This window comes from Parasteatoda tepidariorum, chromosome 1 (genome assembly GCF_982258835.1).
Source record: "Parasteatoda tepidariorum strain Cologne lab strain chromosome 1, Ptep-v5.0, whole genome shotgun sequence".
Taxonomy (NCBI): domain Eukaryota; kingdom Metazoa; phylum Arthropoda; class Arachnida; order Araneae; family Theridiidae; genus Parasteatoda; species Parasteatoda tepidariorum.
Window position 1 is genome coordinate 28,165,518 of NC_141755.1, and position 27,318 is coordinate 28,192,835.

General features: G+C 31.8%; 1 protein-coding gene across 1 annotated transcript; it reads left to right on the forward strand.

Moving 5' to 3' along the window:
* The first annotated feature begins 1,324 nt into the window (after positions 1-1,324).
* Positions 1,325-7,645, forward strand: LOC107437988 (pre-rRNA-processing protein TSR2 homolog). Its single transcript, XM_016050140.4, has 5 exons — positions 1,325-1,570; positions 3,306-3,396; positions 4,017-4,108; positions 4,867-5,004; positions 6,056-7,645. Exons 1-5 carry the CDS (start codon positions 1,505-1,507, stop codon positions 6,152-6,154), a joined length of 486 nt encoding a protein of 161 aa, XP_015905626.3. The 5' UTR covers positions 1,325-1,504; the 3' UTR covers positions 6,155-7,645.
* Positions 7,646-27,318: the final 19,673 nt, after the last annotated feature.

Here is a 27,318-nt window from a genome sequence, read left to right on the forward strand (position 1 = left end):
TTTTTCGCCAGTTAAAGAAACATAAGTAGCTTTTATTAAGTCTTGTTCAGTTAACACTGCATCATAGCAGCATGTTTCGGAACTTTTGCACTTCTCTATTAGCAGTGCCTCCAAGGTTGGCAAAGCCAAGCTGGACCTACTATCAGTTAAATTTTTTTTAACTATAGAAAACACCCGTTTAACACTCAGAGTGTTAAAATGATACTGCAAAATAGCAAACAGGACTATAGGTTTCCTGTATCAGTAGCTAAAATGAAAGGTCTTATTTTAAACATGAAAAGCTTCAATTGGTACATCATAAAATGAGGATCAATTCATAAAGTAGGAGTAATACTCAATTACTGGGGATATTTCAGTATTGTAATCTGTTGTGCCAGCCACAATCACCAAATAGATTAATTATTAAGTTATTTTCATTTTCTCACTGGCCACTGCCTAGAAGTTATGAAGACTTGGGAGATTATTCTGATACAGATCACGATATGGAAATCTCCTTACTCAAGTCAGCAATAAAAAGTAAGGCAATTAATTTGATAGAATTTTTTTCAGATACTTTTCCAAAGTTAGAAAATTCGTTTAACCAGCAAAACTAGAATTAAAAACACATACATTAATATAGAAGGCATCAAATAAATTAATAAAATGTATTGTACGAGACTAAATTCTTAAAAAGCAGAACGTTTTTAGCCATTTTTGTTGCGTATTCTCAAGGAAAATCCAACTATTGTTTTGTTGCAATAAAATGAGTTATTTTTATTTATATAGTTCGGATCAGACTGTAATTGACAACAAGGAAAACGCGCAGCAACCAAACGCTATAAAATAGGTTCAAAGTTGCTACACATTCACTTCAGATATCCGTTCTAGTCATCATATCCGAAAAGCCAGGAGAACTTCATCGCATATAAATGCTCATTCCCTGTTTGTCATCATCTTGAATATTATTCCTCACTAAAGTAAGAAATAAATTCAATCAAATAAGATCAAAAAAAGTATCAAGAAATAATTCATTCATACAATCTTGCATTCTTTAACAGACACTCAAAACATTCGACATCAGTCATTCTAAACCAACATGTTAAAAATGTGGAAAGGCGCCGGCGAATTTTTCAGGAAGTTGAGTAAAAAATGTGCTTGTTGTTGAATTATTAATAAAAATTTAAATATAACTATAAATAATATAGATATTTATTTTTATCAAAAATTCACATTTGCATTTAAAACTAATCGTTAGAAAGGCAAATTTTCGTGAATTCTATCATTCAATTTTTTAAAGAGTTAGTTAATTCTTCAGTCGAGCAGAAATAGATATAACTAGGATTCTTAATAAATAAACAAATTTGCGCATGCTTAATAATTCCAATTTTCAATAATGAAATTTAATAGTTTTATTTATAGATATAAATTTTTATTTTATCACATATTGTTAATTTAATAAAAATAAATAAATATTTCTCATATTTTCTGTGATAAAATCCTTGTGATTGCTATATTTTATCTAATAATGGCTGAAGAAAGTGTATTTTTATGCTACGTTCGCCACATTTTCAAAAATTGGGTTGGATTTCAAGTAGGAATAATATATTTTAAATTTGCATTTATTAACATCTTAGACAGAAGTAGCTTTATATGAGATTATTTATTTGCTAGTTACTCCAACAATAGTTTTTAAAAAATAAATAGACATTTTTAGAAATTGGAGACATTATTGAAAATGTTAAAATTAAATTTGTATAGAAATTAATGAAATATTTAATTTGATTGATTATCCCTAAGCAAAAAAAACTTTTTTTTTAAAGTAAGAAAAGTTAGAAGGCTCCTTTTTTTTTAGTTTGTTATTTTTTAAGAAATTTTGTTATATTTTCATACCTTTAATAATGTTTCAAAAATAAGGTGATGGATTTTATTGAAATTTGACCGAGATATTTGAAAATAAATTCAATTTTATTTGTTTTTGTTACATTAATGAAAAATAAAACATGAGCAGTCATAATGTGAGGTCTATTTTCGTACTCTGAACTGCAATCGCCAAGGTGCCAAATCGATTTTAAGCTTGCAAATTTTTTTTAAAGGCAAAACAAAACATGTAGATGTTTGCCTGGGGTGGCTAGGAGTTATACCTTTTGAGTTGTACTCTTTCTGTAATTAATTATTTTTTTTTTTAGTTTCTCACAGGCTGCTGCCCGAAAATTGCCAAGACTTTGCGATTATTCTGCCACTGATCACGACATGGAAATCTACCAAAAATATGACTAATTTTGATCGAAACTGGATACATAAGCGTATATTTCCATATTGCGCCAATTATAACCACCAAATAGATTTTAAACATGCAATTTTTTTGAAGAAAAAAACGTGTACATTACCTGAGGATTGTTGCTCCATTGAGTTTATCCTATCTGTCCTTGGTTAGTCCTTTTATGGGTTTGACCTCGACTGTTTTTTTAGTTTTTTACAGGCCGCTGTCTGGAAAATGCCAAGACTTGGTGATTATTCTGCTTCAGAACATGATAGGAAAACCTTCCCACTTACTTTTTTGAACCTTATTAAAAATTGCAAATTTGTTGTCCAAAATATTTTATGCAGATGTTTGATAGCCTAGACCCTTTTTTCTATGCATGTTTCATGGAATGATCATGGATCTGATCAATGGTCTGGTCATAGAATACGAAGGCTTTGCGGACTCATTCCCTGATCAGTCTTTAGATTTGTTACTTTAAGGTTACCCAAACTCTTCTTTAAGGTTAACCCAAAACTCTTCTGTTAAGTCAATATGATAATGAGTACTACTGGTACTATGATTATATGTACTACTCTGTTAATTTACCCTTCAAGACATGGAGTTTCACCCATCACAGTGATATATGATATTAATATTATCATTTGTGGAACAAGCCTTTCTGACTCTTGTCGCCCGAGATTACACGGACGTGGTCCTAATTGGATTCTCTCATATTCGCAAAAATAGTTTTCAAATAATCACTTCACAAAATTAGTTTTATTGATATTTGACTAATTTACTGGCTAATAATTTTAAGTCCGTAGTGCAGACCCTGGTTTAATTGCTAATTTAGTTAGCTAAAGGCTTAAAAACTGATTAAAATAGTTCTAATAGTTTTAGCTAAAATTAAAGTTAGGATGTATAAATTAATATTAATGTCAAACTCTTTTTTTATTCTATGCAATAAAAAATATCTGCATTTATGAATTCTAGTTCATTGTATCCAACATTATTAATATTATTTATCAATCAGTAGGAATGTATTTATTCATTTAGTTTATCAAGTTACTTTTGATTTTATTAGACAGCTATTGATGCTGGAATGGGTGGACCTTATGCAAAAGAAAAGGAAGCGTGGCTTGGAGTTCAAGTAGAGAACTACTTTAAACAATATGGTAAAGTTTAAAAAAATGTATAATACTTTGTTTTGTTTACTGTGTTTTAACGTTCTCTCTCTCTTTTTTAAAAAATCTATAATCGCAAATTACTTAATCATACTTAAAATACTTCACTCTGCCATTTCTTAATACCAACCTTTCTCTCTTTCAACTATGAACCCACAAAAGTTTTTAATTTTCATGTAAATTATTCTTTCTAGTTTTCTTAGTTTTCATCATTTATACATGTGTTTCTCCATTCCTATTGTTACTCCTTAGACACTGTTTGAATGATATTATATTTTGGGACCACTTGCATCTCTTATTCTAACAATTACTATTTTAGGATGAAACTACTTTGTTTTTATAAAAAACCCTTTTAGCAGTTAGTTTCTGCATTATTACATCTTTTATATTCAACAGTTAAATTAATGTAAAAAAAAGTATTGTTATGAAATTTTTACATTAATTGTTAACTGAAAATATTTTTGCAATATCTGCCTACTTAAATTAGTGGATTTGGCAAATAAACGAAAATTATTTGTTTTAAAAACAAATATGTATTAATAATTTTAATCAATAGAATTTGTTTTGTTCGTATAGATCGTTGTTTAATGTATTTATTTTTTTCTAAACAGAAAATGTTAAACCTGAGGAAATAGAAGAATATCTTGGTGAAATGCTGGAAAATGAATTTGATACCTACTTTGAGGATGGTAGTCTAGCAGAGGTATCTTAATATTTTAAAGTCTAATTGTTGATGAACTATCAGTTTTGAGGATGTGCTCAGTTAAAATTTTAATTCAAATTATTTTAATGGCTTTTTTTTTGTGATTGTATCTTTTTTAAACCTTAAGAAATAAATAGTTTTTTGTCAATTAAAATTTAAAATTATTTTAAAGTTGTATTTGTGTCCTTTTTGTATTCATGTCTTTTTGAAGAAAAAAAAAAGATTTATGTAGTTGATTTTAATCTTTTAATTAAAATAATTGATTCATAACTTCTCGAAGTTTATACTCAATTCATATAATATGAGACAGTACTTTTTTCTTTCTTTTTTTGCTCAATAAAAGTTACTACAAGCCCAGTTTTAATAATATTACTCTTTATTTTTATAAATTTGGCAAAAGATATAATTATTAAGTAAAAAAAATGTACACTAAACTCAATAAAAAGAGTGAGCAACAGCATTAAAAGTTAAGCTTAGTTATATTTGACAGCACTCATTATCAATGGTATGATCATTTATTTTCACAAAAAATTGAAATTCCTTTTTAAGCAATACTTCGTACAGTTTCATTTTTTGTTAATTTATATACTAGGTACTCATGAATCTTTTTAAATTTTGCAGGTAACTTTTATAAAGTGATTAGATTTCTGAAATAAGATTTAATAAAATTTGACAAACATTTTATTGTTATTTGTTTTCTTACCAAAATTTCTCTATTCTTTTAAAAAAAAGATTTTAATTTGACTTTTTTTGAAAAGGTGTCTAGTAAATTTTGCTGTGCTTATGGGTTATCTTTAAGCAATCCAAATGATGAAATATTTCGTGAAATGAGAGAAGTAAAAGTGTCATCTAGTCGAACAAGAAAAATTTCTAAATCTGAAGAGTGTGAAAAAATGGTATATTATCATTTTTATTTCCATTTTTAAAGATGCTTATTCATAAATAATGAAATACTTATTGTGATATGTCCTTTTCTGTACCTCTTAATCAAACTCTCTAACTAATTTGTAGTATATAATTTGTATAGGATATCCAAGATAAAAATTTAGCAATATGAATTTCCTAATTTTTTTATATTTATTTATACTTTATATGTTTATTCATACTTCTTAAGGTTTTAATCTTTTTTATCTATACACCTAAGTTAAAGAATGTTCCTATCAAGAATTATAAGAATTTGTGCTTAAAATGTTTGTTATTCTTATGTAACTCAACATTTACATGCCTGGCTCAAATTTAGCATAGCATAGCATTCAAAAGTTTCCGCATCTATGTAAATTCCACGGATATAAATGCAAACTATCATAAAAGAAGTAACTGTTTTAATTTGAAACAAGAGAATGTTAAACAAGAAACAAGAGTTAAAGAATGTTCCTATCAAGAATTATAAGAATTTGTGCTTAAAATGTTTGTTATTCTTATGTAACTCAACATTTACATGCCTGGCTCAAATTTAGCATAGCATAGCATTCAAAAGTTTCCGCATCTATGTAAATTCCACGGATATAAATGCAAACTATCATAAAAGAAGTAACTATTTTAATTTGAAATATTGTATGATACTTTATTTATTTAGGAAAGATGAACTCTTGAAATTGTTGTTTGACAATATTATGGCTCATTAGTTTATAATGAAACATTAGAATGATAACATTTTCATTTTAATGAGTACTTTTTGATTAACTTTTACAATAATTGCTCATTCTTCTGGTTTAGTTAAAAATTCTCCTGATTTTTGAATATTTTGAAATTTCTTTTAGTTTGGAAAAGTTACTGAAAAAAAAATTATTAAAATTGTTTTTTTTTTTTTACTCAGTTTTTTTTTGTGTGGAGTATTTTAATAAATATTTAATGTTACCATATTGATTTTTATGCTTGAATTCTGTAGTTATCTTATCAGTTTTAAAATGTACGAGTACAAATTTAAATGAGTTTTAATTTTTTCAGGTCTCGTCAGTTTGTTCTGTCACTAACGAAATAGAAAATTTATCTATGAATGAAGAAGATGATGGTTGGACTACTGTTTCACATAAAAGGCATAAATAGATGTTTATACGTCAATCTTTCAATTTAAAAGATTTATGTTGAATTTACAAATATTAGGAAAAAAATAATAATATTGACTATGCCATGATATTTCTTTTTCTGTTTATGTTTCAAAATAATTATTCATATCATTTATTTGTACCCATAAATCTTTATTTATATCCACAAATCATCTTCTTTTAAACTAAAATTATCTAAACATCTTTCTTTTAATATTTTGTTTCATTTAAGTCAATGCTACCTTTGTAAAATATAAAGGTAATGTTTTTTAGAATTGCCAATAATATATGTTAAGATGTATTTTTAAATTATGTGGTTGGACTTGAAGTGGGGCGATCGTTAAAAAAAAATTGTGCATTGTAATTCTGTGTTAGGTAGGGTTTTCAATAAAAATTATTTTTACATTCTATATCTACAATTTTTTTTCTTCGGAATTTGGGGGTACATGTGGTATGTAGGAGTTGTGAAAAAAAAATTAATCAATAATTGTATGTTTGGTGAGATTGTAAATTTTTCAGCTGCCTATAGCTGATTCAAGGTGTTAACGTTCATTTAGAAACACAGTTCGCACAATTCTGTGGATATTATTTTCAACATTAAGTTAGATGGAGCGTGTAATGTCTCTCTAACCAAAAAAGTTTCACTACAGTCACAGGAAATAAGGAATATTTCAAAGAAAAGAGCTTTTGCTATTTACTCTCAGGTTTGATGCGAATCTTGTCTGGAATGTTTACACCCCTTCATGAATTAGTTTTATCTAGAAACAATAGTCTTCAATGGTGCTCTAGACGACTAACAAGAGGAATGTTTTTATTTATTCATTATTTTTTTAAAATAGATACTGATTTACTCTAGTACATAAGTAACGTTCACCTTTGTAATATCATTCTTGCTCTTGTGCTAATCATTATACTTAGCTTTCAACTCTATCTATAACTTAAAATGTTTTTTTTTTTAAATTTTTAACTAATATTGCTTTATTTTCCCCCTATAAATATAATTTTTATTTTTTTTCCTCTCAATTCATTAATCCAAATCTATCTGGCATAAACTTATTAAATATGTCTGGTGTTCATGTCTCCCACCTGAATAGCTTCCATTTTTGAAAATTTATGCAAATAATTGTGCTGCATAATGTTTTTCTTTCATAATATTATTGTAAAAAAAATGAAATAATTAGAAATTTATGTACATTTACTTACAATTTTAAATGAAAATATTTGCATTAAATATGTATTGATATGAATAAACATAGATACATATTTTATAGTTATTCACATTTTCATTTCTTGCATTCTTAATTTAGGTGAGCAACAATCAATATTCATGCCATTGTAAAAAGCGTAAGCATAAAGCGTAATATTTTTCTTGAGTATCATTATTATAAAAAATTTTCTACATAATATCAATGTATAGAAATTCATGTAAATTTATACAGAACTTTAAATATGTAAGCCCAAATTTAATAAATATTGTTTTGGATTTTATTGACATTAATATTTTTATTTTTGCATTTTTAATTTTATTCATTCCAAGTTGTAAAAATAAAAATACCTTGTGATTAAATATATTTTATTATCTTTAATATGAGTATTTATAGGCAATTATTTGGCTTTTGCACCATCTTGTTTTGTCAGATAGAGTGGGAGATTTAAAGAAAAAAAAATGCTTTTTCTAGATATGCTCTAAAAACTAAACTATTAAATTTAATTTAATGAACCTTTTAGCGCATATTATACCTGAGCCAATATCTCAGCTACTTTTTGTACATGGTTTCTTGTTATTTCTATATTTATTTAAGCTGATGTTTTTAAATTCACTGAAATATCACTTCTCCTGTGAGCTCTTTAGTTGAATTGGGTTTTTTAACATATTGAAGTTTCATTGTTTTTTTTCTTCATATTTTAAAAAATGTTTAAATGTTAGCATGGTTATGTAAAACTTTGAATTTGCCTATTCTTATCCTGTATTTCCTTGCTCATAAATAGGAAAGGTAAACTGACAATGAATTTCTTCATTTTAGTGAGCAATATCCATTAAAAATTGAAACTTTTGAGTTTTATGATACTGAAACTAAGTTATTTCTTTTCAATACGTAATATGCAATTTCACAATATTTAATTTAAGAAAATTAGTACTTGTGACTTTTCTATTTTATATTAATTTTTAGTGAGCAAGCCCTTAAAGGTGCTTTTTTCATTCGCTGTTTTTAAAAAGTGCTTAATTTTCCCTTTTCGAAAATGTGATTTTTTTTTCTTCACAATGTCGATTTTCGCCACGTATGATGCAAAATCGGGCTTTTCACATTGTTCTATTCACCGTTTTCACAATTCATTCAACCACAATCCATTTTGGCCTACTGTTGGTCCATAGTGTATAAAAGTGCTAATCATTTTACATGTTTGATGAAATACTCTAGAGCCAGCATGTGCGTCTTCAGGTCGGGGAGATTTTTGCACTCTTATAGGCTATTCTGCTGCATTTTGCAAAATATTCTTAATTTCAGCTTCCACCCACTGAAATTGAACCAAAAAAACTCTCGATCTTTTTATAGTCGCTAATATAATAAAAAAAATAGTGTTTTGTAATAAACTAGTTATTTTATCATGATCATGTAAAGTCTTTCAAAATTATTTTGCAGTTATTTAATGTATATAGCGCTTAAAAATGTTTTTTGAGTGCTTAGAAAGTACTTAAAAGGTCTTATTTTTTGTTAAAAGATTTGGCTGCGCACCCTATATAAAAATCAAAGCCTTAACTCATTACTAATTTTCCCACTTCCCATGAAGTTAGAAAGCAAAACTTTGAAACGTTGTGTTCTTTATGCAATAAATAAAAAACTAAGAAGGTCGCATTTCAATATTTTGTAATTATTAGGGTAAGTAACCTAATTGAAAAGAATGACTAATAGCACATTTTTTACCTAGATAGAAGTCTCAAATTTGAACCATATACTTTTTATGAGATAAAAATAAATATTTAAAAAGGATTGTTTCGATATTTTATAATTACTGAGATAATTTAGGGTATTTAACCAGTAGTCCTCAAAAAACATGTTTTTACCATAATGGAGTATGAAATTATTAAGCATGTGTCCTTAATGACATGAATAGAAAAACTATAAAAACTTTGTTGCATTATTTTGTATTTATCAAAGTTATCAGGGGATAATTAGCTTAATCGACAGTAAAGCTAAATAATGTGATTTTACCAATTAAGGATTATAATAAATGAAATTGGGGATTAATAAAAAAAACTTCCTTACTGTATTTCTATTTATCTTACATTTTGTAATGTAAATTTTATCTCCCTCTCTGAAAAAATTAGATAATTAGAAAAAAATGATAATACTGATAATTCGATATTTTATATCAAATTAATAATTTTATATCAATGAAATTTATTAAATTTGGAACAGTTTAACAAATGTACTGCTTGAGAACTGTAGCTATTTTGTTACTTTGTTCGGGTTGAACTAAATCACTCTTATCAAAAACAAATCTTTTAATATAATTTTCCAGATTAAAATTATATGTACAAGGCTTAATTACAAATATTTACACAGTTCTAGATGATTATAGTCGCTTTCTACCGAACACTAGATTAATAAAAACAAAGAGAATTATTTCTCTTAATCGAGACGGCCCTAGGTCCGCTGATCATCTCCTGTCCGTCAAGACTGATCTGTCCTCCTCTGTCACAAAGTCCAGTATTTCTCCCCTTCAACATGTGCTTGGAGTTCTCATAATTTTGTGGGAGACACCGGATGCCGAGGGGAATGAACTTGGGGGTCAGTTGTCCATGTCCCCCCGCCTCCTTAAAACGATTTTGCGAACATCAGGAGCAAAATTGCTTTGCTAAAAAATAATAGTTAGACAACAAAGGCAGCTTAATCACTTTACTAGAGGCCAATAAGAAAAAGACTAACTTAATAACACTAACCGATTACATTAATTTTAAGAAAAGAATTTACAACTGAAACAATAATTATGAAAAAGAAAGGAAAAAAATCTCTTCTTTTCCTTTTTAATGATTGAACAAAAAATAATACAAAAAAAAATTATACAAACAAAAAATTAATACAAATTTAATAACACAGCAAAAAATAAAAATTCATTAATTTTATTCTATTCTACTGAGACAGTCAGCATGCTTTATATCCTGTCCTGGTCTGTGAATCACAGTATAATTAAAAGGTTGTAAGGCTAATGCCCACCTCTTCAAACGAAAATTATTTCCAGCATTTGTTTTCAGCCATACGAGAGGATTATGGTCAGTTTCTATTATGAACTTTTGTCCATCCAAGTAGTGTCTTAATTTTTTGATTGTGAAAATTATTCCTGCACATTCCTTCTCCGTCGTGCTGAACCGTTTTTCTGGTTCGGAAAATTTTCGGCTAAGATAAAGAACAGGGTGTTCATTATTCGCCCTCCCCCTCTGTGCCATAATTACTCCAACACCTTTGTCAGAGGCATCAGTTTGAATGACAAACTCTTTTGAATAATTTGGGTCTTACAATACTGGTTTTTTCGTTAGTCTACCCTTCAATTCAGAAAATGCTTCTTCTAATTCCTGATTCAAATCAATGGCTTCCTTTTTAGTTTTCCTTGTTGTTGCTAATTCATCTCTGGTCTGACGGAGTCACACCAGATCAATAAATCCGTGGACATTTAGGAAGTCCGAAACCAAAAGGGGAGAGGAATGAATGTCGTTCCAGTCCAGCCCTAAACAGTTCAAGATATGCTCAGGTGATGCCTGTTTTGTTGGCATTTAGGGCAAAGAGGAAAGATCTTTTGATTAGCAGAAAATGAGAGACTTTTCAGGTGTCCACTGGCCAGTCGGGATAAGCAAGTGTTGGTCTGCCTGTAACCAGGAAGAGATAGAGTCCTGGTCTTTTTTAGTTTTCCTTTTAGTGCTCTAGTGAAAGGTTCGACAATACAAGCATAATTTTTAATGTAACCTGTCAGGCCTAGAAACCGTCTTATCTTTAAGGGGAGGGAAATCTATAACTGCTTGTATTTTAGCTTCCACCGGCGTTCGGAAACCTCCTCCAACTATATGTCCAAGATATTTCACGCTACGTTGAGCAAATTTACATTTTGATGGTTTTATTTTGAGCTTGACTTCTGTGATTCGTTTTAAAATTATATCAATATTTTTTAAATGTTCTTCCCAGGTGTCGAAAGAAATCGCCATGTCATCTAAGTAGGGTACGCAAAAATTTTCGTATCCCTTTAAAAGTAGAGCCATAAATTTTGAAAATTTATAAGGTGCGGTCATAAGAGCATTGGACTTCAATACGGAGAGGCCGTGGTTTGATTCTTAAAGGCGCTAAGAACAGCTGAGTACAGGCTCGTAAATTCTATGGAATCATAAAGTCCTGTGGTTGGTTGCTGATCAGTATCATGGGTACAAAGATCTGTCAAATGTTTTCTTCCCTATTACAAAATTAAATTGTGAAAGCGGTAACACGATTGGGTTTTGCTGCCAGCTATCCAGATAGTTCTGAGTTAAGTCACACATTATACTATTGTTTGTCTAAGATAGGTACTTTGAAAACCACTAAGTCTGCGGCAGTCTGGTGCTATGGAATCAAGAGGAGGGCATTTTAGGGAGGGTAGCTTCGATGAAGAGGTCTCCTTTTCTCTCGTCGAAATACTTGATTTAGGAGTTCTTTTGTCTTCTGGGTTGGGTTCAAAATTACTCAGAACAGAGTTGAACATTGATAGGCATAAACTCGGAGTTGGGTTGACTGTTCAACAATGGTTATAAGATAAATTATGTTAAAGCCATTCCTTGTTCCGCATAATTCAGTTTAACAAAAACTATTTGAGGAATTATGATTGTTTTGCTGCCATATACCCTCTATGTCTAAAAATAAGTAATTCTTCTCGATTTAGATTTCGAATTAGTTTTGGAGTAATTAAATAATTCTTACTAACATTTTTCTGGATATTTCGATGTAAAGTGAAGATTAGTCACAGTAAAATAATAAATTTTTTCAGCCGCTCATTCTTAACACTAGGTTTACGGGACACGTCATTTTGACGGATTTCGACTTTTGTAAGGAAAATTATAAAACCCGTTTGAATTTTTATTTTATCTCTTGTATGACTTTTAACCATTGATCGAAGTAAATATATATTAAATGCTATTTACCTCAAAATCGTTGAAATATTGAAATTCTCTATGTGGTATACCTATTTCTACGGATATGCGTCAATTTGACGCGATCATAATTTAGACAAAAGTTTTAGTAAACAAGCAATTATCACATCAATAATAAATAGGAATGTACCGACAATACCTCGATTTGTTATCTCAAATAAAACAAGTGATGAACAACTGTTGCCGATAAGCAATAATAGAAAGAACAAACGCAGAATGTCAATTGATGTCAGAGTGTCAGATTTTGAAGGTTTCAGTTGCTTAGTTCGAGTATTGAAACATAAAATACTAGAATATTTCATAAATATATATCTCATATCTTCATTTTTTTTCTTATAGTATACATATACATTGGTCTCTAAGTGCAGAGATGCCAACTGTTCCGGACACGCGAAAATAATTTTAAAAAAAATGGTAAATAGCAACAAAGTAAATTTTGAAATATGAAGTGGTGAATTATATAGGCCTACGAATTATTTAGAAATAGTGGTGGATAAAAATCTACTAAATTGAATTTACTAAATTAAGAATCACAATTCTTTCATACGTGAAATTGACGTGTGTCCGTAGAGATAGGTATATAAGAAACGTCCGTAAACCTAGTGTTAAGAATGAATATTTAAAAAAAAAAAAATTAACTTTTGATGTTATGAAATTTTTGCGTTAACTGTAGCGTTATTAAACTTTAAAAAAATGTGATGTTTTTTTAATGCTGTCCCAAAAATCTGACAAACATTAAGTATTTTTTCTCGGCTTTTGGATAGAACCAAACCATATATTCTCCTTTAAATAAAAAAATAATAATTTTGTATTGTTTTAATAAGAGTTTTTTTGTTGTTGATATTGATATAAACTACACTACTAGCCTTTAAAATTGCTGCACTTGGAATGTAAATAACAGAATGGCATTGATTGGACTTACACATCATAGTGGAACGAGAAAGTAATTAAGTTTGCAGAGAAATAGGGCCATAGATCCAGAGATATCGGTACTAAAAGTTGCCACCTACGACAGAAATAAGTGCATTTATCTACTTAGACAAAGTATCAATCGTAGAAAGTATTGCTTCTTCGGGGACCTCTGTCAATATATCTTTCAGATTGCCATTGTTTATCGACACTAGTAATTTGTGAACGAAATGTTTAAACTAATTACCATCAACCAAACATTTTTATGAATTAAATGTCTTTGTAACAGCTGGTCAACTAATATTAACGTAAAAATTGATGTGAAATCGTAACCTTAAAAATTTACGATGACTTTGAGCATTTTTCATTTTTTTTTTTTTTTAATTTGCCAGAATGTTGCCATTTTGAAACGCAACTAAACACATTTCATTTATCATTACCATAGCTGCCAACTCTTCCATTTTTCCTGGAAGATTTTATTTCCATATTTAAAGTGGTAGCTAAATTCATGTTATTCCGCTAAACTTTTTGAATTATAATAATAATTATAAATGAGTTTGATCACCACCACATATAAATAATTACAACAAATATATGAAAGCATAATCGTCCTTACGATAGCGAATTTCAACCTGATTAAAATATAAATATATTTTTGAGGAAGATAGTTTTTCGGTAATTCTTTTACTACCACTTGGAAAATCTATTCTCGGAAAGAGTGAATGTTGGCAGGTATGCATTCCCCTTACAACGGCATCATCAAAGAGATGAAGGACCTCCTACACGGTGACGATTCTGACGTCACTCTCGTACAGCTCCTCTAACTTTCTGAAGATATACCGCCTTCTTATTGGATTCTGGAATTCTTTAAGTTTTTAGGGAGCTCTGTCTGAGAATTCCCTGTGAATTCTGAAATAATTGCTCTGTAAAATTGCTCATACTGCAATTTATTTTAAGTGACAATAACTATTTTACCGTAGATACACTCTTTTTGAGTATGGCGCAATGAAAGACTAATTATCATTACCAAACAGTTTAGTAGGCGTTATTTTTCATTGCATATTTTACGTAAGAAAGCGGATATAAAGTAGGCGTTACTATTCCCATATGCACATTAGGCATGTAGAAAATGCTCTTCTTTTTCAATATCGATATTTAAATATGGCAGGAATGTGTCCGATGAGGATGGTGAATAATAATTTTTTTGATCGGAAATAATCTCTACTCCCGCATCATCCTGGAATTGAATTTCAAGAATTTAATTAAACAGAAATATCTTTACTTCATGTGCGAAACATAAGGATTTTAGAATTGTGACTGTGAGTGTAATTGGGCGAAAAAGATATCCCATTAGCCAAGCTTTGTCATTTTGTTTAGTTAAAGTTTTAGGAAAAAAAAATGATTTTCATCCATTCAACAATAAAAACCATAAAAATAATCCGTATAGCAATCAAATTAGCAATTACCACTTTAAATCTCAAAATTTAAAATATATATATTTTGATCAACCAGTTGTTGTTAAGGTTCGGCTAACGTTTTTTAACTTGCTTAGTGTTATGATAGGCATTTGCCAGAATTAGAATTCAGGTTAATGCTGGAACCAACAAATAGTGGTGGGGAAGTAAGTAGAGAGTAAATGCGTACGTTCTTAGTCTTTTTGTAGGGTCCAATTGTATCAATTTATATTTTGTGATATGTGTAACGACAATTAGAAAATGAATAAAATTAAATATCGGGCAGGCATTTATTGAACATAACTAACATATCCTACATCAGAAAGCCTCCACACGGTTTCTTGTAAGTAGTCAGCGCTGACTATTTAAAAAGTGAACAGTTTGAGCGCATGAAACCAAATTCTATTTTAAAAGTGACTGAGAGGAATTTATCATATAAATTTGAGAATTGAATCTGTAGTGGTTGACAAGTAAATAAGACAAATTAATCATATTCATAAATTAAACAAATTTTTAGACATATATTTGTTACCACTTTCTTATTTTTACTAGATTTTCTATTAAAGGGTTCTTTCGGATTTACCTTCATAGTGGTCTGATCGGACTACCTATAAAAAACCGTGTGAAGGCTTTCAGTTGTCGGAGACGTTGACATAACACAGTCTGTTCTGAGAGACAGTGAGCAATTACTTATTTTATAACTGTCGTTGAAGAGTTGACCCAATTTTTTGGGTTTACGACAACTAATGTTCAACTCTTTATCCTTGTAATACTGAACCCGATCCAGAAGACAACGGAACCCCTGGATCAAGTATAGGGAGAAATTTGCCTTCGTGGAGGACTGTTTTTGATGGAACTAACCTTCATTTGTGTGACATGGAGAGGATGACCGCGAAAACCTCCAGCGTTAACCGGAGGGGCAGGGAGATTCTTACCCATGATCCGTCTACCACTAAGGATATTTAACGTCAGCACTGTTGTCTGTGCAAGCCAGATGCTGATTTGCATCGACCAGCCATCGCTGGGATTCGAACCAGGGTCACCTTATTGGAAGGTGAACGCTCTCAAAGCCATCGCGGCTCAAGGCACAGTAGAAAAAAGCCGGACGTTTTTAGACAAAGTCTGAAACATGGGAATTATCGCTAACTTTCTCTAGGCAATGTTTATAATGCCTAGGCATTCTATAGAATGACGAATACTATATAGGCAAAGTATGAAAAACAGGTTTTGATTAGGCTATTATAGAAATAAATGACGTGCAGTCGTCAAATATGGAAATGTTATTCTGAAAAAATGAGAGTGCCATTAAAAAAGTTTATCCAAAACACGTTTTACAAATACAAAATGTATGTTTTTATTTAGGAAAACAAAACAAAATTTCATATTAATATATATATATATATATACATATATATATATATATATATATATATATATATATATATATATATATATATATATATATATATATATATATATATATATATATATATATATATATATATATATATATGTAATTTCAGGGCAACAACCCCGATATTTTGGTGGATTTATTAGTCAAGAAAACAGGAATAATGAGGGGCCATGTTGTGTGCACAAGCTTTTGTTTAGTAATCAATGGTGAAGCAGAAATCTCATCCCCGCTCTCCCGGCTGGAGAGGGGGAGACAAAGTTCCAGTCAGATCCGACGGAGTTTAGTTGGTAAGAATGAAACACCAAAAAGCCCGCAAAAACCATTGCTCCTCTGTTTTATACGATAATTAAAATATGTGAGGAGGCCAGTCATATTGCTTTCCCTGTATTCTTACGCCTCATCAAAATTATTTATTACTCATAGAAAATCGTTTAATCCTTCCTTATATGGAAGTGAAAGATCTTAAAATAACTTCTCTTTTGAAATATAAATCTAATTATTATTCATTGGTATGTTTTCAACCCTGAAGTCCCAAAATAGAATTTCTACACTTATCCTTTACCAAAGATATTTTATGAAAACGAAAGAGTTTTAATGCTTTTATTAATACAAAAGTATTTATAATTTTTGTATTACATATATATATATATATACTTGTTTCAATATTGGAAATTTGAATGACATTTTGAATTGCATTCGAAATGAATTGGAGATGTATTTTATACTTTGAAGGTTTCGCATTTGACATTTTATCTTGCCTAGGAAATGTCTGAAATATGAATCACTTCAGACATTGTCGGCTACTTTAACCCTTTCGCGCCGTCTGTTGCAAATACAGACATGCCAACTGCTCCGCTTTGTGCAATAGTTTTAATAAAGTGGTAGCGAATTATATAGTAAAATTCGTTGAAGAAGGATAGTTACACCTACTTTTTAAAAGAGTAGCCAGTATATCCATTGTTACTTTACTTACTGTATTTAAAAACAGCTGGGCACCTGGGCCGCGCAGCGGTCCCTATCCCATTCATCATGAAACTACAAAAATGAGTTAAAAACATTTTGAATATAAGCAGTCGTTGTGGTAGCTTTACAATAATATTACCATGATTAGAGAAAATACAAACTTGAACAGAGATATTTACAGTAATTGCCATGAAAAAATGTACAGAAAATATGACCTTGATTAGAAAACATTACAACTTGAACAGCGATATTTACATGAATTGCCATAAATATGTACAGAAAATTGAATATGAACATGAATAAATGATGATTATATATATACAAAAGTCGTGATTCATAGGCGTGAAGGTTTTACATAAATTTTGTCAAGCCTTAGTGGCGCCATCTAGTATGATCAACTTTAATTTGAAAGGGCAGTATGCAGTATTTATTTTAATAATCTGTATGGAAAATTAGAGTTCTGAATAATATTAAGAGTTCAAATAGAAGTTCAAATCAAGTCAAAAAAGATGTTACTGTGCAAGAGTGGCTTCCCCCATAATCCTCTGAAGCAGTTGAAGCACTTCTTGATTTTTTAAAAGTTCTTGCAATTCTTTAATTATTGTAACCAACCTTTGAGCGAGTCCTGTTGTTGGTGGTGGTATGGCACGTGTTCCCCTCCTGCGGGGACGGGCTCTGCACCCCGTGTAGTGGGCTGTATGAGAGTCTCCGCAGTTACTGCACTTAGGTGGTGTATTTTCATCTTTTTGGCACTCGTATGATCGGTGTTTGGCGGCGCACTTAACACACCTTGGTGGTGAATTACATGATCTTTGACTGTGTCCAAATTCTTGGCAGTTGTAACACTGGATTGGATTTTGCCCGCCTCGGAACCTTTCAATACTGACCGGGATACTTCGTATATTGGTGATAGAGAAAATTTGTCGATTAACATCTGTTTCTGTGAGAATTGAGAGAAAAAGTGGGAGGAGCCTGTAGGTCCCGCCCACTTTTCTCTTAAACTGAATTATCTTTTGCGTTATGATGTCTGACTTTGCCAGTTCCTGGGAGATATTATCAGTATAGAATCCAACTGGAAGACCACGAATAAGAACTTTTATATGCTTAATTGGTTGAACTTTTGCTCGAGTTGTGGGTGGATCTACAGTTGAACTGGAATCCTCCTTGGGTGGAGCTAAGTCAGTATCAGATATAGATTCAGATGGTTGTAAGGAGGTGGCGGTATCTATCGGTGAAAAATGTTTACTATTTGTGGTCATGATTAGATTTGCTTCAGCTTTTTTGACATTATTTTTCTTTTTCTTCTTCTTCAAAGGGGGTTCTTCAATATTTTTGGTTGAGCTTTCTGAATCTCTGGTTGACTCATTCCCTGTCTGCTCCAAAAGTTGGCCGCCTTCATAAGTTTCCATATCAATGACATCAATTGGTGTTGTCGGTATTTCGGGCCTATTTGGCACAGGCATGAGAGACTGCTCCAAATGATTTAGTTTCTCAAGTAGTTCTTTATTTTTCCTTTCATCTTCTTTAATTCTCCTTCCCATGTCTGCTAACTTTTCAGTCATTTTGGTTTCAAAATCCGAGCATTCCTCATCCGTCGTTGAACCACGTGCACGTCTTTCGGTCAGCCGCTTTCCGCCACGTCCGTGTTGGTGATACGTAGCCATTGTTGCGTGATTGCGAATATTAACTTCAGCAGTGATGTTAACGTAAATTGAAAGCTACTATATCGGGCAGAATCATTTAACTTAACTTGTATCGACTTATACTCTTAAGTTAATTCAGAATTAGAAAACATACATGATTGCAAGAGTATGAAATAGACATTACTCACTCAAAAGACACCAATGAAAATCCGAAAGTTCTACCACAGATCGCCAGGTTCTAAATCGTCAGTTCTCATTCACCGCGGACCGCATGACATCATTTTCGACAACCGAAGAAATTCGACAATGAAGTTAACCCTGACCTGTAATCTGTATATCCATTTACTTACTTTACTTTACTTTATTTACAAAAATTGGGCACCTGGGCCGCGAAGCGGCCCCTATCCCATTCATCTGGAATTTTATAACAGTTTTGGTTGAGCAATGAGGTGAGCAGGCAATGGAGTTGCTTTTATGAATGTTTCAAGCTCTTTGCTTGAATAACTAAAAAAGAATCAAAAATAAATTGAGCAGCTTGCTCTAAACTGTGTTTGTTTGATTTTGGAGTTGTTCAGAATTGTATCAGCATGAGTAAACGTTATTTTCAGAAAAGTTGATGAAATTATTTGTTTTGATAGTTATGATATGAGGCGTCGGAGGTGAAATGTGCAGCTATTGGTCTGTAGTTTTTATCTTTGATATAATTTTCAAATTTAAAGATTTCATTAAAATTTGCTGTTTTACATTCTATGGCTTTATCGAAAAAATCTGCATTTAGCTTGTATATATGCTGTGATAGAGTTGGTATTTTGAGATCTGCATGTATATTGGTATTCCGGATGAACCATCTTGCACAGGTTATTTTTCTAAGGATCTTGTTTTGGCATTGGTTTAATTTCTTCAGTAGATGTTGAGGTATCGTTGTCCAGGCAGGTGAGGCATAGGTAAGTATTGGGCGGATCATTGCTGTATATAGTAGCTTCTTTAGTTTAAGTGACATATTCTGATTATATATTAATGGTTGTATGGCTATTATTGCTGCATTTGCTTTATCTATTGTGCTTTTGATGTGATCATTCCAGGTGAGTTTGCTATTGATTATAAGGCCAAGATAATTTGCTTTTTTAACTATTGGTATTGGTATGTTGAACATTTTTGGTTGAAGTTGTGGAAGTATTTTAATTCTTCTTTTTTGTATAATTAATATTTGTGATTTTCCAGCATTTACTGCAGTTTTCCATTTTAAGCACCAGTCTTCTATTTCGTCTATATGGTCTTGTAGTTTTTGAAGAGCATGATTTGGGTTTCTGGATTTAATAATAATACCGGTATCGTCTGCGTAATAGGCTGTTATGCTGTTATAATCGGCTTTGTTTATAGGAAAATCATAAGTGTATAATATGTATAATATCGGTCCCAGAATGCTGCCCTGTGGTACTCCGGCTGTGATGTTTCTCTTTGTGGTTTTTTTGTTTTTGATGGTGATTTGAAATGTTCTATTAGAAAGATAGCAGGATAGGAGTTTGATTATGCCGGGTGGAAAATTCAGCTGTATGAGTTTATATATTGTACCAGTGTGCCATACTTTATCAAATGCTTTGGATATGTCAATCATCAGGAAGGCTATTGTTTCTTTATTTATGATTGCTCTGCCAGTATAGTCTATTATTCGGAGTAACTGTTTGGTGGTATCTAGTTTTTGTCGGAATCCATACTGTTCGTCGGGGAGGGCTGTAAGAAGTGGTTTTATTCTATTGTAGATGATTTTTTCGTATATTTTTCCAAGTATGTTAAGTAGACTGATTGGGCGATAACTCTCAGGGCAGCTTGGGTTCTTATTTTTCTTGAGAAATAGAATGACTGATGCGTTTTTCCAGATTTGTGGGTAGTAATTATGAGCAAGGCAGACATTAAAAATATGCGTGATTTTGCAGATGTAGTTGTTTGGTAATAGTTTTATCATCTTATTCTTTATCCCGTCCTCACCTGGAGCTTTATTGTTTTTCAGATTTTGTATGATGCAGCTAACTTCTTGATTATTGGTTGAATTTATTGTTTCTGGGATGAGGTGTTCAGTTTGAAAATTATTAACTTCTTCTGTGATGATATTGTGATGATTTTGGTCAGAGTTGATATTTGGTGAAAATTGATTTTGAAGTGAATCTGCGAATATTTCGATTTTTTCTGATATTGTGTAAGCTGCGCCTGTTGGTCCATTTATTGGTCTGTCTATTTGAGGAGTTGTTTTCAGTTTCTTGGCCATTTTCCATATAGAGTTGTTGGTAGTGCAGAGGGAGGCGATTTTTGCCTGCCACAGTTGTTTTTTATATTTTTTACTGTGTTTTTTAATCTGGTTATTGAGTTGTTTTATTGCGTCCAGGTGTGCTGGGTCGTAAGTTCTTTGGTACCATTTCCTGTGCGAGTTCCTTAATCTTATTATATTCTTTATTTCAGGTGGTAATCTGTAATGATGAGCAATATACTTGGTTTCTGTGGAAGCGTTTTTAAAAGCATCTGTTATTTCATTCTGGATTTGCTGTATATAGTTTTCTATTGCAGTTTCGTTTTCCAAGGATGGTAGGTCTGTTCCATTAATTGTAAGAGTATTTTGAAAATGGTTCCAGTCAGTTTTATAATTTGGTTTCTCAGATTGTTCTATGGTTTCCCCAACGAGCAGTTGAACTGGCAGATGATCTGATGACAAATGGTTATGAGCGCAGGCGAGCATTGGAACATGCATGTTTGTTATTGCGATGTCTAGTATGTCCGGACTATGGTTAATCCGATTTGGAATGTAAGTTGGAGTTGTTGGTGCTACTACTGTTAATTGATATTTGCTAATAAGATCTTTCAATTTTGAACCACTGTGATTGAAGTTGTTGCAGCCCCATACTGGATGTTTGGAATTAAAGTCACCTGCAACTATTGTATCTAGGGTGGCTGGAAATAGGAGGTTCATATCATTATCTGTTAATTTATTTTTTGGAGAATTATAAATTCCTGTGATTTTGATGTTCTTGTTTCTGTAGCTTAATAAAATGGAAATTTGCTCATATCCATTATCATTTTTTGAGTTATATTCTGTTGTTAATAAGTTGGTTTTTGCTAGAAGTGCTACGCCGCCCCCTCTGTACCTTCTATCACATCTGTAGACTGTATAGTTGGCTATTTTAAGATTTTGGGTTGCATTTAGATGAGTTTCTGTTATTATGAATATATCAGGATTGTGTTCTATTATAAAGTTTTTTAGTTCATGCTGTTTTTCGATTATACCATTAGCGTTCCAAAAATAAATATTGATGGTTGGTTCCAGTGTTGATCTTAGTATTCTGAATCTATTGCTTCTTGTTCCTCTGAGTAAACTGCCTTTTGGATTTTCTTGAACATGTTAAAGCTTTCGTTGCTTTGTAAAAAGTTCACAAAGAGCTTGAGCTCTGATAGTAGTGATTTTGCTTCCTTGATGATGGTTATGTCTGTTTGTAGATTATTGCTGGTATTTGGTTGATATGCTGATTTTACGATTTTTGCATAGCTGTTTGTGCTGTCAGGAGTAATTCTGTTGTTTTGATTGTTGAAGCTGTTGATCTTGAGAGTCGGATATTTTGGGCACTGTTTGTAGTTGGCCGGGTGTGGTCCACCACAGTTGGCACATGTTGCTGGAGTGTCTTTGGTTTTCTGACAGAGATGAGTTAGGTGCTCCTGACCGCACTTCAAACATTTAGGTGTATGTCTGCAGCTGGCCTGGACGTGGTTATATTGTTGACATCTATGACACTGTGTGAGTCCTCGGCGCCCTTTGTAACTCGTTACTGAGACAACAAGATCCATGAATCGGGTTAGGTAGAAGATATCTTTATTTTGTTCCGTTTTGTCTAATGTGATAATATGTAGAGGTAATTTTGTCCTGCCTTGCTCAGTAAATTTTGTCATCTGCGTAACTTTTTTCGGATAGAATCCATATAATATGAGGTTTTGTTTCACTTGTTCTTCTGTAATTTCTACCGGAATACTTTTAATGACAACTCTGATTGGCTTTTCTTCATTTAATTGGAAAGTATGGTATTTTATCTGTAAGTCATCTAGTATATCTATGGCACGACGTCTCATATCAATTTCGAAAAAATGTAATTTTAAATATTCTCCTGTGTGTTTACCTTCAAAACTGGTTATTTGCTGGTCTTGAAGCTTCTTCTTTAGGTTTAGCCATTGTACGCTGTTATCTTTTATTATTATCGGTGGAATCCTGGGTTTGCTTGCTCTCTGGTATTGAAAATCTGTTGTTTCTTCCATTGCTTCTTCAATGACGTCATTAGGCTGGTTCAGTTGGTTTCTCCTAGGTTCGGATGTAGTGGGCGGTTCCCCTTGCTGGCATTCCTTAGAGGTGGTCGCTATTGATGTCTGCCGTATGGTGACTCCATCTTGAGCTGCTGTGGTGTTGGCTTGTTGTTTTTGAATTGGAATAAAATTTTTTGCATTGGGAAATTTTTTGTTGGTGGGTTCATCTTCCTCCGAACTGGTTGATCTGGTTCTTTTTGTAACTGCTTGTTGTTTTCCTTCGTCACTGATTGTTTTTTGTTGGTTGTTATTCGTATTGGCTTTTGTTGATGATTTCTTTCGATTTTTGTTTTTCTTTACTGGAGTGGCTATGGATATCATGGGATTGCTTGGGATTATTATTTCTGACTCTGCATTCAGTTTGTTGATTTTTTGTAGATGTCTATTTTCTTTTTTTAATTCATCATTTTCAGCTTGGATCTTATCCATACTTTCTTGCAGTGTGGTCATCTTAGTTTCAAAAACTGTTTTGATGTCATTTATTTGCTGAGATAGAGTTTTGTTGAGTTCGGTTTGTTGTTGAAGTTGTTGCTTTAGTATATCCATAGTGTCCATTACCCAGCTGGGAACAGCACTTTCACTGATTTGAATTGTATTAGACATTATAGTGTTATTGTAAGTACAGAAATAATTATAAAGTTTATAAAATAAATTTATCTGCACTTACTTGGAATAAATGCAGCTACCGCTGCACGAAAATTATAACTTGTAAATAAAATTGTAGTTCGGCATACACTTTATGCTGACAAGAAAACAAAATTGTCTTAGTGCAACTCGCACTATGAAGCTCTGTTTGGTGCCGTGACCATAAAAGTTTCAGAATGCACAAATGTTTGCAAATAAACACAAATAATCAGCTTTTGTAGTCATAATTCACACTATTAATTTATTTCAAGTTTTCGTGAGACGCCCACTATAATTGATGACGTAAGCACTATTGAAACTGAAATTTGCAATCCAAATCGTAAACACAAATTGTAGAAGTTAGCGTGATACGCCCCAATGGTAGTAGTAAAACCATCTAGAAATTTACAGAAAATTTATAGTAATAACATTTTGAATTTAGCAGTCGATGTGGTAGCTAATAGAAAAACAAGCACTTTGCTTGAGTAAATATAACATTTGAATATCTGATTCATCGAATCTAAGTTGATATATATAAATATAAACATAATTTGACATATATATACATAAGTTGACATAAATAAATAATAACATAAATTGATACATATTTCACTAATTAAATTTCTATATTTTAACTAGCACATATTTAATTGTGACATACATTGAAGTTCATTCGAATACATTGTGGTAACCATAAAAAAAATTAAGCCGTTTGCTTGTGAAATAATAAAACAATGAAATTTAATATGACAAATTGACTTAACACTAGAAATATTGATTGTAGACTTAAATTAAAAATAAAGATAAAACATGATTTGATATGTACAGTAATTGATTTTTGAAAAATGAAAGGCATAATTGATGAATATAGATAAATCATACCTTGATACATGATGAAATAACATATTTGGAGAAAATGCAGTGAATATATTTTATCAGAGAAGTATTGCTCATTAAATACAATAGAATTTTCAAAAGAATTTAACATGCAAAGTTGATATATATGTATGCATAAATTGGTTATATTATCAGAAAATAATTCTTAATGTAATTTAATTTAACTTAAGTAAAAGTCTGATGTGAAAAGTTCAGTGAATTTAACTTGAGAGTCTTGAAAATAAAAGTAGAACTCACTGGGATTGAGATGTTTCCCCGATGATCCCCCGCAGAAGACGGAGCACTTCTTCATTTTTGAGCAATTCCTGTAATTCTTTGATTAATGACACTAATCGATGAGCAAGTTTAGGCGTCGAATATGATGTTGTTCGAGGGCTCCTTCTGCTGGGACGGGTCTCGCACCCAGTATAGTTGGCTGTGTGGCTTTTGTAACAATTACAGCATTTTGGAGGTGTAGTTCTGTCTATGTTGCATTCATGTGACCTGTGGTTTTCAGCACATTTTACACACCTTGCAGGTGCATTGCAGTGGCTTTGTGTATGTCCATAATTTTGGCAGTTGTAACATTGTATAGGTCCTCGACCTCCTCGAAATCGTTCGATTTTGATCGGGATCTGTTGTATGTTGTTGACTTCGAATATTCTTTGGTGATTCGCCGTTGATGTTAGGATTATGAGAAAAAGTGGAAGGAGCCGACAGGCCTGTCCCATTCTTTTCTTAAACTGCACAATTTTAAAGGTTTCAATACTGTTTTTCTGTAATTCTGTATTGATGGCATCTGTATCAAAGTCCACAGGCAGGCCCCGGACCAAAACCTTAATATATCTGGCTTGCAGTGTTATTTCAGGTTTGCTGGGCGGATCCCGTACTTTGTCGGTATCCTCCTTAGGTTTTGTTGTCGGCAAGATAGTGACGTCATCTGTTGAATTATGTTGGCTAGAAGAAGGACAGCTGTTTGCAGATATGAGTGTAGAATTTGCAGATTGATTGTTTAAATATCCATTGTTTAACATTGCATTTTCATATGATACTTAAAATTTTCGATATTTAGTGGTTAAAAAATTACTTAAAAGGAAAAATACTAAACTAAAAATTACTTAAATTTCGCTATCACTAGAAAATACTATTTCACAAAGCGGAGCAAGTTGGCATCTCTGCAAATACGTGCCAACATGAAATCGTATCAATCAGGGTAAAAAGATAAAACTGGTAACCAAAGTAGTTCTTTAGCAGTTTATTTGTGGGTGGGGTAATGATAGTTTGCTTTATTTAATTCACCACTATTTTGTTCGAATTAAAAATTGTATACTTACGCACTTTGTGTGATAACACATGGATTGGGTGGTATTTTACCTTACTGTATGTAATTTAATGATGAATGGGATAGAAGAAGAAAAAATAAATCTGGCAAATTAGCAATGCCCAAACTTAAGCTACAGCTTTTTAATTTTTCGATCCTGATACTGATTCCTTACGAATACATTACCGGCACGCCCGTCCCGAAGGGGTTAAGGCATTAGTAGTAGTAAACCCATAACGGGGTCGGCTGTTCAAAGACGGTTATAAAATAAAATAAATAAAAATAGATGCTGCTAAGCCCTCTTGGCTCGGGGGAAAGATCCTTCGCCTTCCAATGAGGTAAACCGAGTTCGAATCCCAGCGATGACTAGTAGTTACGAATTCTGCCTCCGGCTTGCACCGATCGCAGTAAAGCCGTGAAATATCCTCAGTGGTAGACGGATTACGGGTTAGTGTCTCCTTGTCTTTCGGGTTAACAGTGGAAGGTTTTCGTGGTTTTCCTCTCCATGTAACGCAAAGGAGAGTTTCATTAAAAAGTCCTCCACGATGGCAAAATTTCTCCCAATACTTGATCCAGTATTTCCCTTGTCTTCTGGATTGGATTCAAAATTTGAAGCTTAAGTATTCGAACATTAGTAGTCGTAAACCCAAAAATTAGGTCGGCGGATCAACGATGGTTATAAAATAAAATAGAGGCTGTAATTGGGAGTAAAGAGGAATCTTTATTTTTATTCATTTATTTATTTTTACCGTGAATCATTCAAAGAAGAATGAACATTTTATATACATTAGGTGTCATTACCTTGACAGTGAATCATCCAAAATGGTTTACATACAATAAACAGTAACGCCTACTTTCTCATCAAAGCTTTCCTCCGCAATACGATTATTACAGTGTGAATCTAATCTCTAAATTTTTGTAGTTGAGTTACATTGGCATTTAAAAACGATGAATGATGACATTAATTCAATATTTCACATTAAAGAATACTGATTTCTTCATTAAATGTACAGTAAAATGCAAACTTTATCGCAAGTAAATTTTAAGTAATGTTGTCAAACAAAATATATCATCGTATTGATGAAATTCTTGATAGCTTTTCAAAATTTTATGAAAATTTTTTCTCCTTTATAAAAGAACAAAAATTTATTTAATTTTGTTGTTGTTATGATCAGGAATTTCGATATTTCCATAATTCGCGACCGCAACCCGTGAGTACGCCCTCTAGCGGGAGCCTGAAAATATTGGGCATTAGTTCTATCATAACCATTGGCAAAGAATGACACTATTTTCTTAGCAGCAAATAAGAAGCAAAATTTCCCTAAGGAAAAGGTAGAAGAACTTGAAAAAACTAACCAGAACACGCCAAGCATTTGAAGAACAATTTCTCAATAAGTTTTACCTTTCTACTACCAACAAAATAACTTCCGATTTCATGATCGCTTTTGCTGTTACAG